Below are 17,645 nucleotides of genomic sequence, written 5' to 3' on the forward strand. Positions count from 1 at the left end.
TCTCTCCCCTGCCCCCTCACTTCCAAAAAGTGCGAGAAGCTAATGGACTTTTGTCACTAAGATTGAGACCATCCATTCCACTCTGCTGCTACACTCCCTTCCCCTAGCCCATCAAGCCAAACTTCCCCCAAGGTTCCCCTCCTGCCCTAGTCCTGAACTCACCCCTTTCTCCAAGTTTCTTTCCCATCTCCCCATATGCCCTCAACCAGCTCATCTTGTCCATGAGACTCACCTCCTGCTCCCTCGACCCTATTCCCACCAAACTGCTGACCTCCCAACATCCCTTCCTGGCCCCCACGTTAGCTGGTATTGTCAACGGTTCCCTCTCTTCCAGTACGGTCCCCCTCCCCTTCATATCGGTCATCAACACTCCCTCCTTAAAAAAAGAAAATGTCTGTCTTTGCAAACTACCGGCCCATCTCCAACTTCCCTTTCTTCTCCAAAGCCTTGACCGTGTTGTCGCCTCCCAAATCTGTGCCCATCTTGCTTGCAACTCCACGTTTGAACCCCTCCAATCAGGTTTCAGTCCCTGCCACAGCACTGAAACGGCCCTAATCAAAGTCATAAATGACATCCTACGTAACTGTGACCATGGTAAACTATTGCTCCTCATCCTTGCTGACCTGTCTACACCCTGACACGGTTGACCACACCATCCTCCTCCATTATCCAGCTGGGTGGGACTGCCCTCACCTGATTCCATTCCTGTCCATCCAGTTGTAGCCAAAAGATCACCTGCAATGGCTTCTCTTCCTGCTTCCGCACCGTTACCTCTGGAGTGCCCCAAGGGTCTATTCTTGGCCCCCTCCTATTTCTCATCTACATGCCCCTCGGCGACATCATCCAAAAATACATTAGGTTCCACATGTACGCTGACAACACCCAGCTCTGCCTCACCACCACCTCTCTCGAACCCACCACTGCCTCAGATTTGTCACATTGCTTGTCTGACATCCAGTATTTGATGAGACCGAAGCCATTGTCTTATGTCCTCGCCATAAATTCCATTCCCTAGCCATTGACGCCATCCCTCTCCCTGGCCAATGTCTGAGGCTGAACCAAACCATTCGCAACCCTGGTGTCCTATTTGACTCCGAGCTGAGCTTCTGACTCCATATCCTCTCCATCTCCAAGAGCGCCTACTTTCACCTCCATAACATCGCCAGTCTCCGCCGCTGCCTCAAATCATCTACTGCTGAAACCCTCATCTGTGCCTTCGTTACCTCTAGATTCTATTCCAATGCTGTCGTGGCCAGCCTTGCACCCTCCATAAACTGGAGCTCATCCAAAACTCTGCTGCTTGTATCCTAACTCGCACCAAGTCCTGTTCTCCAATCATCCCTGTGCTCGCTGACCTACATTGGCTTAGGCGGGCAATGCCTCAATTTTAAAATTCTCATCTTTGTTTCAAATCCCTCCATGGTCTCACCCCACCCTATCTCTGTAAACCCCTCCAGCCCAACTCTCCAAAGATCTCTGCGCCCCTCCAATTCTGGCCTCTTGTGCATCTGATTTTTTTCAGTCCACAATTGGCAGCCATGCCTTCAGCTGCCTAGGCCTTAAGCTCTGGAATGACCTCCCTAAACCTCTCTGCTTCTGTAGCTCCCTCTCTTCCTTTAAGAACTCCTTAAAACCCACCTTTTTGACTATCCCAATATCTCATGTGGCTCGGTGTCGAATATTGTTTGATAATCGCTCCTGTGAAGCACCTTGGGATCTTTTACTCTGTTAAAGGCACTGTATAAATGCAAGTTGTTGTTGTGTACAAAGACCACTGACACTCATGCAACTGTACCCCTGAATGAAACAATGCCTCAAGAAAGGTATAAAAAAGTGGGGGGGAAAAGGTGGTTTTCTGGCAATATTTACTTCAGCACTGTAGAGCAGCTTGTGTTGATAAAGATGTCAGTTATAGAAATAAATTAATACAACTATAGTTAAGGAGGAGATCTTATGCCCTTGCTGTCATAAAATCAGCATCTCGAACACTTGTACTTTCGATTTTTTCAGGTGCATATCTTTAGGTTGACCAGACCTAAATGAAAATAGACTTAACAGTCTGCAAAAATGGCATTTCCTGGGTCAACAGTTCAGGTGAAGCTCATATTGAACTAAGTGACAGGCAAAAATCACATTTCACTATTAAAAAACAAAACACATGAACCACATTGGAGCATATCAAGTGCAGTTGTTTAGGATTCAATGTTGCAACCCAAATTACTTTCATTATAACATCCTTACATTTTTACTTGGATCCAAAGACTTCAAAGCTATTAGATTTGTACGGTACCTGAAAAAGTAAAAATGAAGTATTGTTGCTTTTCACACATTGTATACTAGCACATCAAAACTATAGTGCAGTGTAGACCTCAAAACAATAAAAGTAACTCTAAATAACCAAATATGTACAACAATTTGCATTTTACATAGTGCCTTTATCATAGAAAAATATTCCAAGCTTCAGAGCCGTAATCAGAAAAATGGACTCAAGCCAAAGATGATAATATCAGGGAGGGTGACCAAATGCTTGGTCAAAGAGGTGGGTTTTAATAAGAGTCTTAAAAAGAGAAAAGGGAGGTGGAGAGGTTTTGGGAGAGAATTTTACTGCTTGGACCCTAAACAGCTGAAGTCATGGCCAATGATGAGCAAAGGGAGCGGGGTTGTACGGGGCCAGAGCCATAGGTACGTGGCCAGAGCCATAGGTACAGAGTTCCGGGGGGGTTGATGGAAGGAGATGTAGGGCTGGAAAAGGTTACAGAAATAGGGAGAGGCTAAGCCATGAAATGATTCTTTTAAAAAGAGGGTCAGAATTTTAAATTGGAGGCACTGGGGGACCCAGGAGCACAGTGGCAATGGGTGAGCGGGACTTGGTGCGGGATGGGATAGGATAGGATAGGCGCAGCACAATTTTGGATCAACTGAAATTAATGGAGGATGGAAGGCTGACCATGAGAGCATTGGAATAGTCGAGTCTGGAGCAACGTTTCCTCTAAGCTGCACGGCTGCGCAGCTCTCTGCTGGTCCCATGAAGCCCAGGACCGGTTTTACCAATGTTAGGTTTCGCGTGTGAATGGGCTGCGCAGCCCCTTCAAGGGGCCATGCACCCAAAAAAAAAATTAGGAGCAACAATGGTCTGGAGGTGACAAGGGCATTGATGAGGATTTCAGCAGCTGATAGGCTGAGGCAGAGGGAGAGACAGAGACTTTGTGATGGAGAGGATATTGTACCATAAAGTGCAAATTCACATTTAATCAAGATTAGTAAAAATTTTAAGTACTTTCAACTACATAGCTCTGCTCTCCTGGTATGAACAGATTACTCAGTGGGTAAAAACAGAAAGTGCTGTACATTGATAGCAGCTTAACGAGTAAGGACTTCTGAAAAAGGCATTTGGTGAGAGTGGGAATCTGCTGAGGGGAAAGTAAGTTTTAAATAGACTCCCTGATACTATACACAAATAATATAAACTGTAAAGTACAACAAACTAACTAAATGAAAACATGGCCGCATAGGGACAGTGGTGAGTCACTCCCGCAAAATGTGGGAGATTCAAGCACCAGGTGTTGACTCAGGCAAACATGTCACCAACTCACACTGCTCGAGCTAAAACAAATCACAGAACTTAAGGAGATGGAAACAATCATGGAGGGAGTACAGTTTTGGAGCGAGAGTTTGAGGGGGTAGTAACAGAGATAGAAAGCAGGGAGGAACACTTCAAACAGGAGTACGCAGAGCAACTTATGCTCGCAAACAAATTTGAAGCTCAAGCTTCCTGGGGTGGTGGGAGAAATGAAAACTCTGGGCAGGGCCATCAAATAAATATCAATGGCACCAACAAACAAGAGATGGCTTGGTTGGGGGTCGGGAGGAGATGACGAGATTAGCAAAATAGCCAGAAACAGAATCATGGAATAGTACAGCACAGAAGGAGGCCATTCCGCCCATTGAGTCTGTGCCAGCTTTCGAAGAGCAATCCAATTAGTCCCACTACCCAACTCTTTCCCATTTCCCTGTAATTTTTTTCTCCTTCAAGTATTTATCCAATTCTCTTTTGAAGGCTACTATTGAATCTGTACCCACCACTATCAGACAGTGCATTCCAAATCCTAACCACTCGTTGCATAAAAAAAGCTTTTCCTCATGTCGCCTCGGGTCCTTTTGCCAATCACCTTAAATCTGTGCCCTCTGGTGATCAACCCCTTCAGCCATTGGAAACAGTTTCTATTTATTTACTCTGTCTAAACCCTTCATGATTTTAAACACCTCTATCAAATCCCTTCTTAGCCTTCTCTGCTCCAAGGAGAACAACCCCAGTTTCTCCAGTCTATACACATAACTAATCCCTCATCCCTGGAACCATTCTAGTAAATCTCTTCTGTACCCTCTCCAAAGCTTTCACTTCCTACCTAAAGTGCAATGCTCAGAATGGGACACAATACTCCATCAGGGGCCGAACTAGTGTTTTATATAGGTTTAGCTTCCTGACTTTTGTACTCTATGCCTCTATTTATAAAGGCCAGGATCCCATATCTTTTATTAACTGCTTTGTTAACCTGTCCTGCCACCTTCAAAGATTTGTGCACAAACACCCCCATAGTCTCTCTCTTCTTGTACCCCCTTTAAAGTTGCACCATTTAGCATGTATTGTCTCTCCTCATTCTTCTACCAAAATGCATCACCTCACACTTCCCTGCATTGAATTTCATGTCCTCTTGAAGTCTATTACTATCTTCCTCACTGTTTACTACACTTCCAAGTATCGTGTCATCTGCAAATTTCAAAAGTGTGTCCTTTACCCCCAAGTCATTAATATATATCAGAAACAGCAGTGGTCCTAGTACTGAATCTTGGGGGAACTCCACTGTATACCTCCCTCCAGTCTGAAAAACAGTGATTCACAATTCTGTTTTCTATTCCTTAGCCAATTTTGTATCCATGTTGCTACTGCCCCTTTAATACCATGGGCTTCAATTCTGCTAACATGTGGTACTTTATCAAACACCTTTTGAAAGTCCACATACACAACATCAACTGCACTGCCCTCTTCCACCCTCTCTGTTACCTCTTCAAAAAACTCAATCAAGTTCAAACACAATTTGCCCTTAACAAATCCGCACTGACTCTCCTTTATTAGTCCATGCTTATTCAAGTGGCTGTTAATTTTCTCCTAGATTCTTGTTTCTAAAAGCTTCCCCACCACCAATGTTAAACTGATTGGCCTGAAATTGCAAGGTTTATACTTCTTCCCTTTTTTGAACAAGGAGATAATATTTGCAATCCTCCAGTCCTCTGGCACCACCCCTGTATCGAAGGAGGATTGGAAAATTGTGGCCAGCACCTCTGCAATTTCTACCCTTACTTCCCTCAGCAACCTAGAATGCATCCCATCTGGACCGGGCAACTTAGCCACTTAGTACTGCCAGCCTTTCTAGTACCGCCTCTATTTTTATCTCATTCAGTATCCCAGCAACCTCCTCCTTTACCGTAGCTTTGGCAAAATCCACTTCCATGATAAACACCAATGCAAAGTACCTCAGTCATGCCTTCTGCCTCTACCAATAGATCTCCATTTTGGTCCTTAATCAGCCCACCACTCCTCTGGCAACTCTTTTACTGTTACTATGCCTGTAGAAGACTTTTGGATTCCCTTTTACGTTAGCCGCCAATCTATTCTCGTACTGTCTCTTTGCCCCTTTTTCACTTCTCCTCTGTACTTTTTATATTCAGCCTGATTCTCCCTTGTATTATCAAGCTGACATCTGCTGTCATACTCCCCCTTTTGCTGCTTCATTCTATTCTCTAACTCCTTCGTCATCCAAGGAGCTCTGGCTTTGGTTTCCCTCCCTTTCCTCCTAGTGGGAATGTACCCAAACAGTATTCAAACCATCTCCTCTTTAAAGGCCTCCCATTGCTCCATTACATTTCTACCTGCCAGTCTTTGACTGCAATTTACCCAGGCCAGATCCCTCCTCGATTCACTGAAATTAGCCCTCCTCTAGTTAAGTATTTTGATTCTAGATTGCCCTTGTCCTTCTCCATAACTAATCTAAACCTTACAATATTATGATCACTATTCCCGAGATGCTCTCCAACTGTGACATTCACCACTTGATCCAATGCAGTACTGATCAGGGATTTAACAGTTGGAGGGGCTGATACAATCTTTTGCAGTCCAGAGCGACAGTCCCAGATGCTTTGTTGTCTTGCAGGTGCTAGGGTAAGGGATATATCAAATAGACTGCAAAAGATTACGCAAAGGGAAGGAGAGCAACCAATGTTCGTGTTCATGTGGGAGCCAATGATGTAAGTAAAGAAAGGCCTAAATTTCAGCAGATGAACTTAGGAGATTATAAAACAAGTTTAGGAGCAGGACTTCATGGGTGTAATGTCAGGATTACTTCCCTAGCCATGCGCTAGAATAGGGAAGGGCCGATATTAGGGAAAATCAATGCATGGCTAAAGAGGAATCCCATGTTGTTGGGTTGGAATAATCCTGAGACAGACGAGAGCTATTCCACAAGGATGGGCTACATCTAAACAGGCAGGGTTCTAATATACTGGCAAAATGGTTAAATAAGGAAGTGACGAGGCATTTAAACTAGGAATGGAGGGCTGGGTAAATAAAACCAACCAGGTTCAGCTAAGTGAAGGGAGAAACAGATGATGATAATATTCATTCAGAAAACAAATTTGGCAAGAGGGATATGAAGTAGAGGAAGAAAATCAAATGGATTGGTTATAAATGGGGTGGGAGATGTGGGTGGAGTGCAATACGGGGAAGTGGTCAGAGATAGCCTTATCTGTGATTGACACAATGGGAGTAGCGAGGCCATGAGTGATAGCAAAGGTCAAGAGGGTGGCCATGAATATGGGTTGGGGAGTTTACATGGAGGGAGAGATTATGGGAGGATAGGAGGGTAGTGAACACAGAGGAAAGAGAGCATGATGAATTGAGATGGTGGTTGAAAGCACAGAGGATGAGAAGTCGCTCGGTGCAGAGGCTGAGGGAAGAAAGCAGTGAAGATATCTCAGCAATAAAAATTTTATGGTGCTTGGGTGGGCAGTAGAGAACGAGAATTTTAAATGAGAGGTGAGAGGGGTGGAATAAGGAGAGATGCTCAAAGGAGGATAAAGTGCCGGAGGAGTAGGGGGATAGGCCAAGGTGTGATTTGGTTGAGAGCCACATCGCCACTACGGAGGTCTGAGCGGGGCAAGTGGTGGAAGGTATAGCCAGGCAGGGAGGCTTCATTTAAGGGTAAGGTGTCATCACCCCTCAGCCAAGTTTCCGTCAGGGCCATGATGTTGATTCAATCATCCACGATAAGCTCATGGATGGCAGGGCCTTGTTCGCAAGTGAATGGACATTCTGGAGGGAGATGCAGAGGGGGCCGGTGATGGCTGACCCACTGCCAGCATCTACAGGGTCAGCGCTGGGAGGGGCGAGTTAGACGGGGAAGAGACAGGCAAGATTAGCCCCCAGCGGGCATGCTGGGAGGGAAGGTCGGCGAGAGAGTAGGATGGGACAGTTGGGGTTGCTGCTCATAAGGAGGCAGCTACAAGTGCCTCAATGGGCCCTTCGTAGGATACCAAGAGAGGCACACAGGGAAGCTGTTGGCTTATCCACGAGGGAGTCAAGCCTGGGACAGCAGCAAGAGAGTAGGAAGGTCAAAGAGTAATGAAGGATTGGGGTAGGGATTTGGGAGGGCAGAGTATCCGAGAGAGGAGAGATGAAAGCAGGCATGACTCCGGAGAGAGTGGTCAGGGAGGGACAGAGAGAAAACGAAAAGGGGAGAGGAGAAAAAGTGAACGGCTCGGGTCCGGAGCGGCAGCCAAAGTGCGCACGTGAATGGACACAGAGAAAAGCTTAGCTTACATAGGCCTGGTTATGTAGTAATTAATGGGATACATATTTCCTGGTAGCAGGGAATAGGTTCGAGGCAATAGTAGGGAGACCAGGATCAAAGTCAGAGGTCCCACGGAGAGACAAAAGCCGACGTAAGCAGGATGGCGCCGGCACGTAGCATCGACAAACCGCTGTCCAAATTCAGAGACAGGTGTAGCAGTGGAGTAAACTCCAGAAGCTATTTGAAGAGTTGGAGGATGAAAGTTGTTGCCACAGGAATGAGAGTCGGTAGCGGTGCAGAATGATGATGGCGAAATTGACGCAAGTTAGAGGTCACTGTAGATCAAAGCAACGGAAAAAATGTAAAACCACAAGCCAGCGATCAGCAAAACTGAAAAAACAGTAGAATGTGTCACCGGGCAGCAAGTGAAACAGCAGCTGCAAGCCAGAAGCAAACAAGCTGAAAAACCAATAGAACCAGTTCAGCAGCGAGACAGCCGCAGTTTAAAAGTTATTTTAAAAAATCTTTTAGCAGCAGAGTTAGAGACACAGGAGGTAAGTCTTAGTGTAATCCAGTGCAGAAGCATAGCGGTGTAATCCAGTGTAGTTCAAAGCAGAAGCATAGTCTAGATGTCCACAAGGTCGGAAACCAATTTGAGAAAATAATTCAGCAGCTTAAAACTTGAAGCAACTGAATAGCAGGGCAGAGTCACAGCAGCTGAGTGAAACAGTGTAGTCAGTAGAGCAGCGTAGCCCTATTGGCAGAGGAATTCAGGTGATGGAAGTCAAGTTTCAGCAGAGTTCCAGCAGTCGAAAGAGCTCAGTGAGAACAAAGAAATGCAGGATTGGGGGGATGGGCAGTGGACTCTGCCGAGTAGCTTTAAACTTATAGTTTGGGCTGAAATACCTTCTCCTATCAGAGGCAGGGTATCTTAAGCAATGGAAAAAAGGAGATGGGGGAAGAAAGGGTAAAGGATGGTAATGGATGACCAAGGATACAGTTGAAGAGAAGAGCAGCTCAGTAAGGAGCTGCCAGCCCAGGAGCCATCTTGAGAATTTATAGCATTTTCTTTTTATATTTCAAACTTCCAGCAATTGTGCATTTTTTATTTTTATCTCTGCACAGTGGTAGCTAAAAATAAACCACCAACCCCCCTCAATTTTTTTTTCCATCTCAAGAATGGTTTGAGGAAGCATGCCCTAAAATTGCACGGTGTCCTAAAAATTATGTTTGCAACAATTCCATTGAACTCTGGGAAAACAGAAAGCATTAATGCTGAGAACCATGGGTACTCGAAAACAGCACTGCACTGACAAAAGGATCTTTCACTGTTAGCACCTAGTTCCCAGCAATGGCTGAAGCTAGGCACCCCCAGGCTTGTCAAGGTTGAATGGAGGGTTCTATTAAAGGTAATAAGGATCTGGAATGACCTAAAGAACCATCCTTAGATTGTGCTGTCCTGGACCATAATTTAAAACCGAAAGTGAAGTAGTTGTTGCAATAAAACTGGAAATGACCTAAATCCATATCTATGTTGTCATACCCTATTATTTAAAGGCAAAATAAAGCGAATAAAGTTTTCAACCAATGAAGTTTTGCTCATTGTAAGGTATTGTCACTAAATAAGGGAATCCTTGGAATACGGTGCATCGCACAGGTTGGTTGAAATGGAAGAGGTTTTACCTTGGAAATCAGATATATAAAAGATGATGCTTTGACACCAAAGATCAAACCGAAGTTGGCGAAAGAAAGAGCATGAGACGGTAAATTTCCAGACCACTCTTTGACCATGAGCTACAGTGAAGGAATTAAAAGATTCATCTGGTGCCCTTTGATTAACATCGTTTAGAAAGTTTATAGGTTTATTTATATCAGGTGCTGATTCATGCTAGTGTATGCTTCCACAGGAAGTAGCAATTCTACATGCTAGAATCTAGATGGTGACTGTCACCAGCTTGCTTGACCATGGAAGGCAGCCAAGCCCCAACCTGCCCACAGTCAACAGCCACACACACACTTTCCAGTAAGTGGTACTGAATAGCTATTGGGCAGAATGCCGGTTGTTTTTCTAATCCACAGACCAATAGCTAATTGCAACTCCTTAACTGTTGCCTTCACTCAAATTGGTTAATTAAACCTATACCAGGGTTCAAACCAGAAACTATTTGGTTTGTATGGCTTAGTAGTGCTACATCAAAGTAGTGTCTCTTTTCACTAGGACATCAGGCAGCCAAGATATCACTTAACTTACTTGTGACTGTCACTGGTAGCATGCCTTGTTTCTGAAATTAATTACCAAGGGAGCATTCACCACTCACTCAAGCACATGTTATATTCTATATTCCTAATAGTATAATCAGTATCAGTACATTTCTCCAGCACCGCCTCACATCAAATGTCAATCCTCAACTGTCACCAGGAATATGCGCATAGTTACAGAAATTACATAGAAAAAGCCATTTGCTAATTTGCAGATGGTCCCTTTGGTCTCTGAAAGCTGAAGAAATGTTCTTCCTGCAGCCATTCAAAAACTAGACAACAGCTGGGATTTCCATTCACATTAAAAAATATAGTAAATGCAGGCAAGTCCATTGATTTTACAGAAATATTCCAGGTCAGTGGTATGTACTGCAGGAGATGCAATACTCACCTATGCATAATGTAGCACAGCTGATTCAAGCTTACGGATTCCAAACTCAATAACGCTGGGTAGAAGATACCAGCAGGTGGCATAATCACCAGGGGTAGACTGTATTTCAAATACAGATCAGATACCTGAGGACAGAATAGCATAAAACCACAAAGTTAAGTAACTAGAAATATGTGACAATAATCTCTGGTACGAGATAGACAGGCTGCACCTAAGCAAAGCAAGAGCAATGAGATTTTTGAGGAACATTGACAGAGAGAGCCGATTACAAACAAACTTGCATTTATATAAATCTGTTTCTCTCCCCACAGATGCTGCCTGACCTGCTGAGTATTTCCAGCGTTTGTTTTTATTTTTGCATTTATATAGCACCTTTCACAACCTCAGGACATCCCAAGAGTTATAATTTAGCATTCTCCACAAACTTCAGCTCATCCTACTTCTGCTGCTGGTATCTTATTCCACACCAAGTCCCATTTGCCCATCCTCACTGACTCCCGGTACTGCAACACCTCAAATTTTAAATTCCTATATTTAAATTCCTCTATAGCCTTATCTCTCACTCTTGCCTATCCTCTATAACCTTTGCCTGCCTGACACCACGCTGAACTCTTCATTCTTCCGACTCCAGCGTGGTTTATACACCAACTCTCTTCGCTCCACCATTGGAGGCTGTCCTTTCAGTCAGCTGGTTCCTATGTTCTGCAATTTCCTCTCTAAACCCTTCAGCATCTCCACATTCCTCTTCTCCATCTAGACACTCCTTAAAACTCACCTCTGTACCCAAGCTTTTGGCCACCCCTCCTAATCTCCCCATCACCACCTATTTTTCCTCAAATCTGTGAATTGCCGTGGGACATTTTCATTTGTTAAAGGCACTGTGTATATGCAATTTATTTTAAAAAAGTGACCTGATATAGGCCTCCAGGATTATGAATGGTTAGAAGGTAAACAGTGATAGATCATAGAATGATATAACACAGTAGGCCATTCAGCCCATCGTTCTTGGGCCGGCTCTTTGGTCAAGCTATCCCATTAATCCTACCTCCCTGCTCTTTCCCCATAACTGTGTAATTTTTTTCCCTTCAAGTATTTATCCAATTCTCAGTTGAAGATGTAAAGCGAGCTGTGCTGTGATTTGGATTATGCCCATTGGTCAGCGAGATGTAACAAGAGTGCATAAAATTTAAGATAATTACAAAGAGAATTTTAAAAACATTTTACACAGATGATGGCTAGATTATGGAATTCTCTGCCACAACAGTTCTTTAAGCACAATCTGTAAATTAATTTAAACGGGAATTAAATAGTTGCTTGAAAAAGAGGAATATTAAAGGGTGAGAGGAGTGAGCACGAGTATGGGATTAGACAAGGTGACTTGTGGAGAAACACATCAGTGCAGACTTGAGGGACCAAATGTCTGTTTTGATGATTAACAGATACTACAGACTGTAATTAATATTACCCTAATACTAGTGTGTGTTACTGGAGATTCCTAATGAACTGTGTACAAACAACTCTACCATCTGGTGGCAGTAAACATGCACGATGCTAGAATTCACAATTATCCACCAATGTGTGAAGAATTCAGAAAAAAAGCAGATGACTCCCAAGCTAATGGAATTCTCAGCCCTGGGTGTATCTACCCATAATCCCCATCATCCATTTTTAACAAAAGATTCTATTGCAATCACTGTACAAAAGATGGCAATTCAAGGCCACCTAAACCAAATATTTTAAAATGATCCAACCTCAGTACAATTTTACCTCTCCTGCCATTGGTTTTTATCACTTCTTGAACAAGTCTGCTCCTCTTAATTGAACGTCACCAGTTCAAAATTTCCTGAATTTACTGTAACATTAAATTTCCACTTTGCCATGTTATTTACACTGCTCGAGTCAAATTATTGGATAATAATTGATTTTAAGCACAATAAATTACTTTGAATTATCAGAAGTATATGGCATGGGTGAAGTATACTGACAATGTGCACAAAAGGATGACCCTTTTTAAAAAAATGTATGAGTCTCTACTAAACTGACATACACTCCAGGAAAATCCCTGGTGTATGTTGAATTAGCTGACCTCAACCAGGGAACAACAGAAATACTACAATTGGCCTCTGTCTCCAGATTACAGAGGAGTTGGGGGGGGGAGGGGGGAGAAGGAGGAGAAAGAGATTCAAGTATCAGCCAGGATTCCAGTTAGTACTACAGTAGTTGTATACTGATGGCCACTCAAATTGTACTTCATTTATCTGGACTTCTGATTAATAATCTAGCACTCAGAAAGCAGTTAACTAAGCATGATTCAGTCTCTCTCACCGTCTCATAGAAGTTGAGTATGAAGTGCAACAGCAGACTGTTGTAAGCCTCCATCTGCAGGGCTACAATGGAAATTCTTGCACAAAATTCCACAAGTTCAGAAACAGAATTCACTAATCCAGAAAGGGACACATTCCTGAAAGCACAAACATATTTAAAAAGGATTCAGTGAAAGTTCTTCTCTTAGACTGCTTTATTATCCACACCATCTCAAAGCCAACAAGTTAAAGGAGAGCTGCAGAAAGATAGCTCTGGGAAGTTCCTCTCGGAAGTACATTATAGCGGAGTATTAGCTTATTTAACTCAAGACCATGGAGCAGGGGGTAGACAGAGATTGAGTCCGAATTTGAGCCGCTGAACGCAGCAAAAAGGGAGGGGTAAAATTGACGGAAAATCACATCTGGCCCAGAAGCGCTTGGAGACCAGCTATAGGAAACAGGCTGTGCCCTTGATCTTTCAGCTACAGTAGTATAATTCCAGACAGCTTATTAAAAAGGAACAATTACAGGAAAATCTACCAAAACGCATAGCCTTAAAAAAATTAAACAATTTCTGCGTGAATGCACAGCAAGTGGAACGTGAGCAAACAGCAGTTCAAATTCTGCACCTCGATCAAAATACCCCAACTTTTATGACACAATAAAAGGTAAATTGTTTACCATCACTGTAGCAGTCATTATTCAAATGAAGTTCATTCCCACCAGGCTAACCACAGAACTATAGAAGCTTACAGCACAGAGGGAAGCAGTTGGCCCATTATGTCTGTGCCGGCTCTTTGCTAGAGCAGTCCAAAACTAATCCCACTCCCCTGCTCGCTCACACATAGCCTTGTACCATTCTCTGCTTTAAATGTTTGACCACTTTTCCCTTAAAATATGCAAGGATCTCTACCTCAGCTGCTCTGTTTTACTGCTGGTTTTCTCTTTTCCAGACATTTCCACAAACTTAGAAATTATAAAAAGAATACATTAGTTGAAAATCATTGACATGCACTTCGGTTTAAGAGAATTTTGGTTCCGTACTGTGATTGCTCCCGTCCCGCAGTGTATACACCACCCCAAGTGTCTTGATTGGAGGAGACACTCGGCATAGGAGGCGATGAACTTCAAGCAGGCTCTATTTCCAAAATTCCCAAATCAGTCAAATACTGCACATTAATTAGTCAAGTCCAAGAGAGAATGCTTTTAAGTAGGAAGAATAAGCAGCATTGTATCCTTCCAAATAATATCCATGGCAACACACCTAATGCTAGCTAAATGTTGAATCAAACAATCTGAGGATCCAAATTCATCAAAATGGATTATGAATTACGGCGTCAGATTTAAGCAAGGAATTAGTGCAACTCACTGGCACTAGCTGATCTGGTGGATGATGGCTGTGGCTTATTGGAAGGGGATGATTGAAGTCAGAAGAGCCCCCGCTTAGAATGAAAAACAGGGAACCCCCCCAGTTCTAATTACAAGCCTAAGAATAGCCATCATAGCCTGCTGATGTCCTGGTTGCACGCCTCCCAATAAAACTCCACAAAGTTGTGCTTTCCATCAAGGGGAAGTTTATCTCCTGCGACATCCATGAACCTCACTGCCAAACATGTTACTGATCCTCTTTGGTATTTTCTGCCAGCATTCAAGTTGGAAAAGTACAAGACCTGACAGGCCATCACTTTTGCACACTCAAAGTGGACACTGGAATAGTACAATAATTGTGACCATCCCATTATGCACGACAGCATGTGCAGATCCCGCCCCCACTCCCAAATTTTTCTTGGCACTTTTCACTCCTCGTTTGTCACCAACAAGCAACTGCTTGCTGGGGTATGAATTCACAATCATTGGTCATACTCCAAGTGGCCATTCTTCATGTGTGAGCCTCGACAATAACTGATGACGGGGTACCGGAAGGGTCAGTGCTCGGGCCTCAGCTATTCACAATCTACATCAACGATTTGATTTGGATGAGGGGACCAAATGTAATGTATCCAAGTTTGCTGATGATACAAAGCTGGGTGGGAATGTAAGTTGTGAGGAGGATGCAAGGAAGCTTCAAGGGTTTATATAGACAGGCTAAGTGAGTGGGCAAGAACATGGCAAATGGAATATAATGTGGAGAAATGTGAAGTTATCCACTTTGGTAGGAACAATAGAAAAACCAGAGTATTTTTAAAATGGTGAGAGATTGGGAAATGTTGGTGTTCAGAGGGACCTGGGTGTCCTTGCACACGAATCACTGAAAGTTAACATGCAGGTACAGCAAGCAATTAGGAAAGCAAATGGTATGTTGGCCATTATTACAAGAGGATTTGAGTACAAAAGTAAAGACATCTTACTGCAATTATATAGGGCCCTGGTGAGACCACACCTGGAGTATTGTGTACAGTTTTGGTCTCCTTACCTAAGGAAGGATAGACTTGCCATAGAGGGAGTGCAACGAAGGTTCACCAGACTGGTTCCTGGGATGGAGGGATTGTCATATGAGGAGAGATTGAGTAGACTAGGCCTATATTCTCTAGAGTTTAGAAGAATGAGAGGTGATCTCATTGAAACATTCTTACAGGGTTTGACAGGGTAGATGCAGGGAGGAGGTTTCCCTTGGCTGGGGAGTCTAGAACCAGGGGTCACAGTCTCAAAATAAGGGGTCGGCCATTTCGGACTGAGATGAGGAGAAATTTCTTCACTCAGAGGGTGGTGAATCTTTGGAATTCTCTACCCCAGAGGGCTGTGGAGGCTCAGTCGTTGAATGTATTCAAGACAGAGATCGATAGATTTTTGAATATTAAGGGAATCAAGGGATATGGGAAATAGTGCAGGAAAGTGGAGATGAGGTCGAAGATCAGCCATGATCTTATTGAATGGAGGACAGGCTCGAAGGGCCAAATGGCCTACTCCTGCTCCTATTTCTTATGTTCTTATGACATAAGACATAAGAACATAAGACGTAGGAGCAGGAGCAGGAGTAGGTCATCTGGCCGCTCGAGCCTGCTCCGCCATTCAATAAGATCATGGCTGATCTGATCTTGGCCTCATCTCCACTTCTCTGCCCACTCCCCATAACCCTCGACTCCTTTACCATTCAAAAATCAGTCTATCGCCACCTTAAATAAATTCAATGACCCAGCTTCCACAGCTCTCTGGGGAAGAGAATTTCAAAGATTCACAACCTTCAGAGAAGAAATTCCTCCTCATTTCCATTTTAAGTGGGTGCCCCCTTATTCTGAAATTATGCCCCGTAGTTCTAGATTCTCCCACAAGGGGAAACATCCTCTCTGCATCTACCCTGTCAAGCCCCTTCAGAATCTTATATGTTTCAATAAGATCCCCTCTCATTCTTCTAAAATCCAATGAGTAGAGGCCCAACCTGCTCAACCTTTCTTCATAAGACAACCCCTTCATCTCCGGAATCAACCTCGTGAACCTTCTCCGAACTGCCTCCAATGCAAGTATATCCTTCCTTAAATAAGGAGACCAAAACTGTACGCAGTACTCCAGGTGTAGTCTCACCACAGTTGTAACAGGACTTCCCTATTTTTATACTCCATTCGCTTTGCAATAAAGGCCAACCTTCCATTGCCTTCCTAATTACTTGCTGTACCTGCATGCTAACATATTGTGATTCATGTACAAGGACCCCCAGATCCCTCTGTACCTCAGCATTTTGTAATCTCTCCCCATTTAAATAATAATTTGCTTTTTTATTTTTCCTACCAAAGTGGATAACCTTGTATTTTCCCACATTATACTCCATCTGCCAGATTTTTGCCCACTCACTTAGCCTATCTATATCCCTTTGGAGATTCTGTGTCCTCCACACAATTTGCTTTCCCACCTATCTTTGTATCATCAGCAAATTTGGTTACATTACACTTGGTCCCTTCATCCAAGTCATTAATATAGATTGTAAATAGTTGAGGCCCCAGCATTGATCCCTGCGGCACCCCACTAGTTACAGTTTGCCAACCTGAAAATGTCCCATTTATCCCGACTCTCTGTTTTTGACAGGCTATTCAATCAAGAGATCTTACAGCCAAGCCGGTATGTGTCCTCAGCTGACGTCCATACGCATGCACTTTCAGCAGAAGCTGCTGAATAGCAATTAAGATTGGGAACAGTTGCCAATTTTCCCCTCCCTAATCTAGGGGTGCTGAGGTCAATTACAACAATCCCTCTGCCCTGCCTGCAATCAGCTAATACAAGGCTGGGGCCATCCTGGTATTAATGGATTTGCTAATCATTGTAAAATTAATTAGCCATCAGGAGAGTCCTCATTTATGTAAATAAAAGTAAAATCCAAAATAAAGCCATGTTTAAAGTTAATCTGTAACCAAAGGGTCAGACTCTCAATTATTTTTGTGTGCATTCCCTGCACTATAGATACTCACTGTGGACTCTGTAAAACATTGGGAATCTCTTTGTCCATCTCAGCCACACACACAGAATGCCAGATCAGCCATTTAACCAGCAGGTTGGTGAGACTCTCGATCACACTGCACTGTGGATAAATATATCAGGTAAGATTAGCAGTGACTGACTAGTCTGCTGTAGAAGTGTACATTACTTTGTATAAAATTCTGAAAATATCTTAATTACTGTCAAAGTGAAATATATTTGTGCGCAAAATTTTGTTTTCAATAAGAACAAATTTGTACTTATATACCTTTTATGTCTTTAGGACTTCCCAAAGTGCAACACAGCCAATGAAGTACTTCTGAATTGTAATCACTGTTGTTATGTAGGCAACATAACTTGCACACAGTAAGGTCCTGTAGAATTGAGATAAAGGACTATATAATCTGTGTTGATGGTATTGTTTTGAGGGATAATTGTTGGCCA

The 17,645-nt window shown here is 43.3% G+C and overlaps 1 protein-coding gene across 3 annotated transcripts in view; it reads right to left on the bottom strand.

The window, feature by feature from the left end:
- The window catches only part of cenpi (centromere protein I), a 109,833-nt gene that overhangs the window by 13,497 nt on the left and 78,691 nt on the right, over nt 1-17,645 (bottom strand). For 2 of the 3 annotated variants that reach the window (XM_085997910.1, XM_085997902.1), the window contains 4 exons: nt 17,195-17,304; nt 12,820-12,955; nt 10,495-10,619; nt 2,242-2,290 (listed from right to left, as the gene is read on the bottom strand). In XM_085997910.1, the coding sequence (XP_085854036.1) occupies nt 2,242-2,290; nt 10,495-10,619; nt 12,820-12,955; nt 17,195-17,304 (420 nt within the window). The remainder of the gene's footprint in view (nt 1-2,241; nt 2,291-10,494; nt 10,620-12,819; nt 12,956-17,194; nt 17,305-17,645) is intronic. The other variant, XM_085997919.1, reaches the window with a different exon arrangement.

The sequence above is a fragment of the Somniosus microcephalus genome, chromosome 1, assembly GCF_052327205.1.
Source record: "Somniosus microcephalus isolate GS21.2 chromosome 1, FLI_Smic_1.0, whole genome shotgun sequence".
Taxonomy (NCBI): Eukaryota; Metazoa; Chordata; class Chondrichthyes; order Squaliformes; family Somniosidae; genus Somniosus; species Somniosus microcephalus.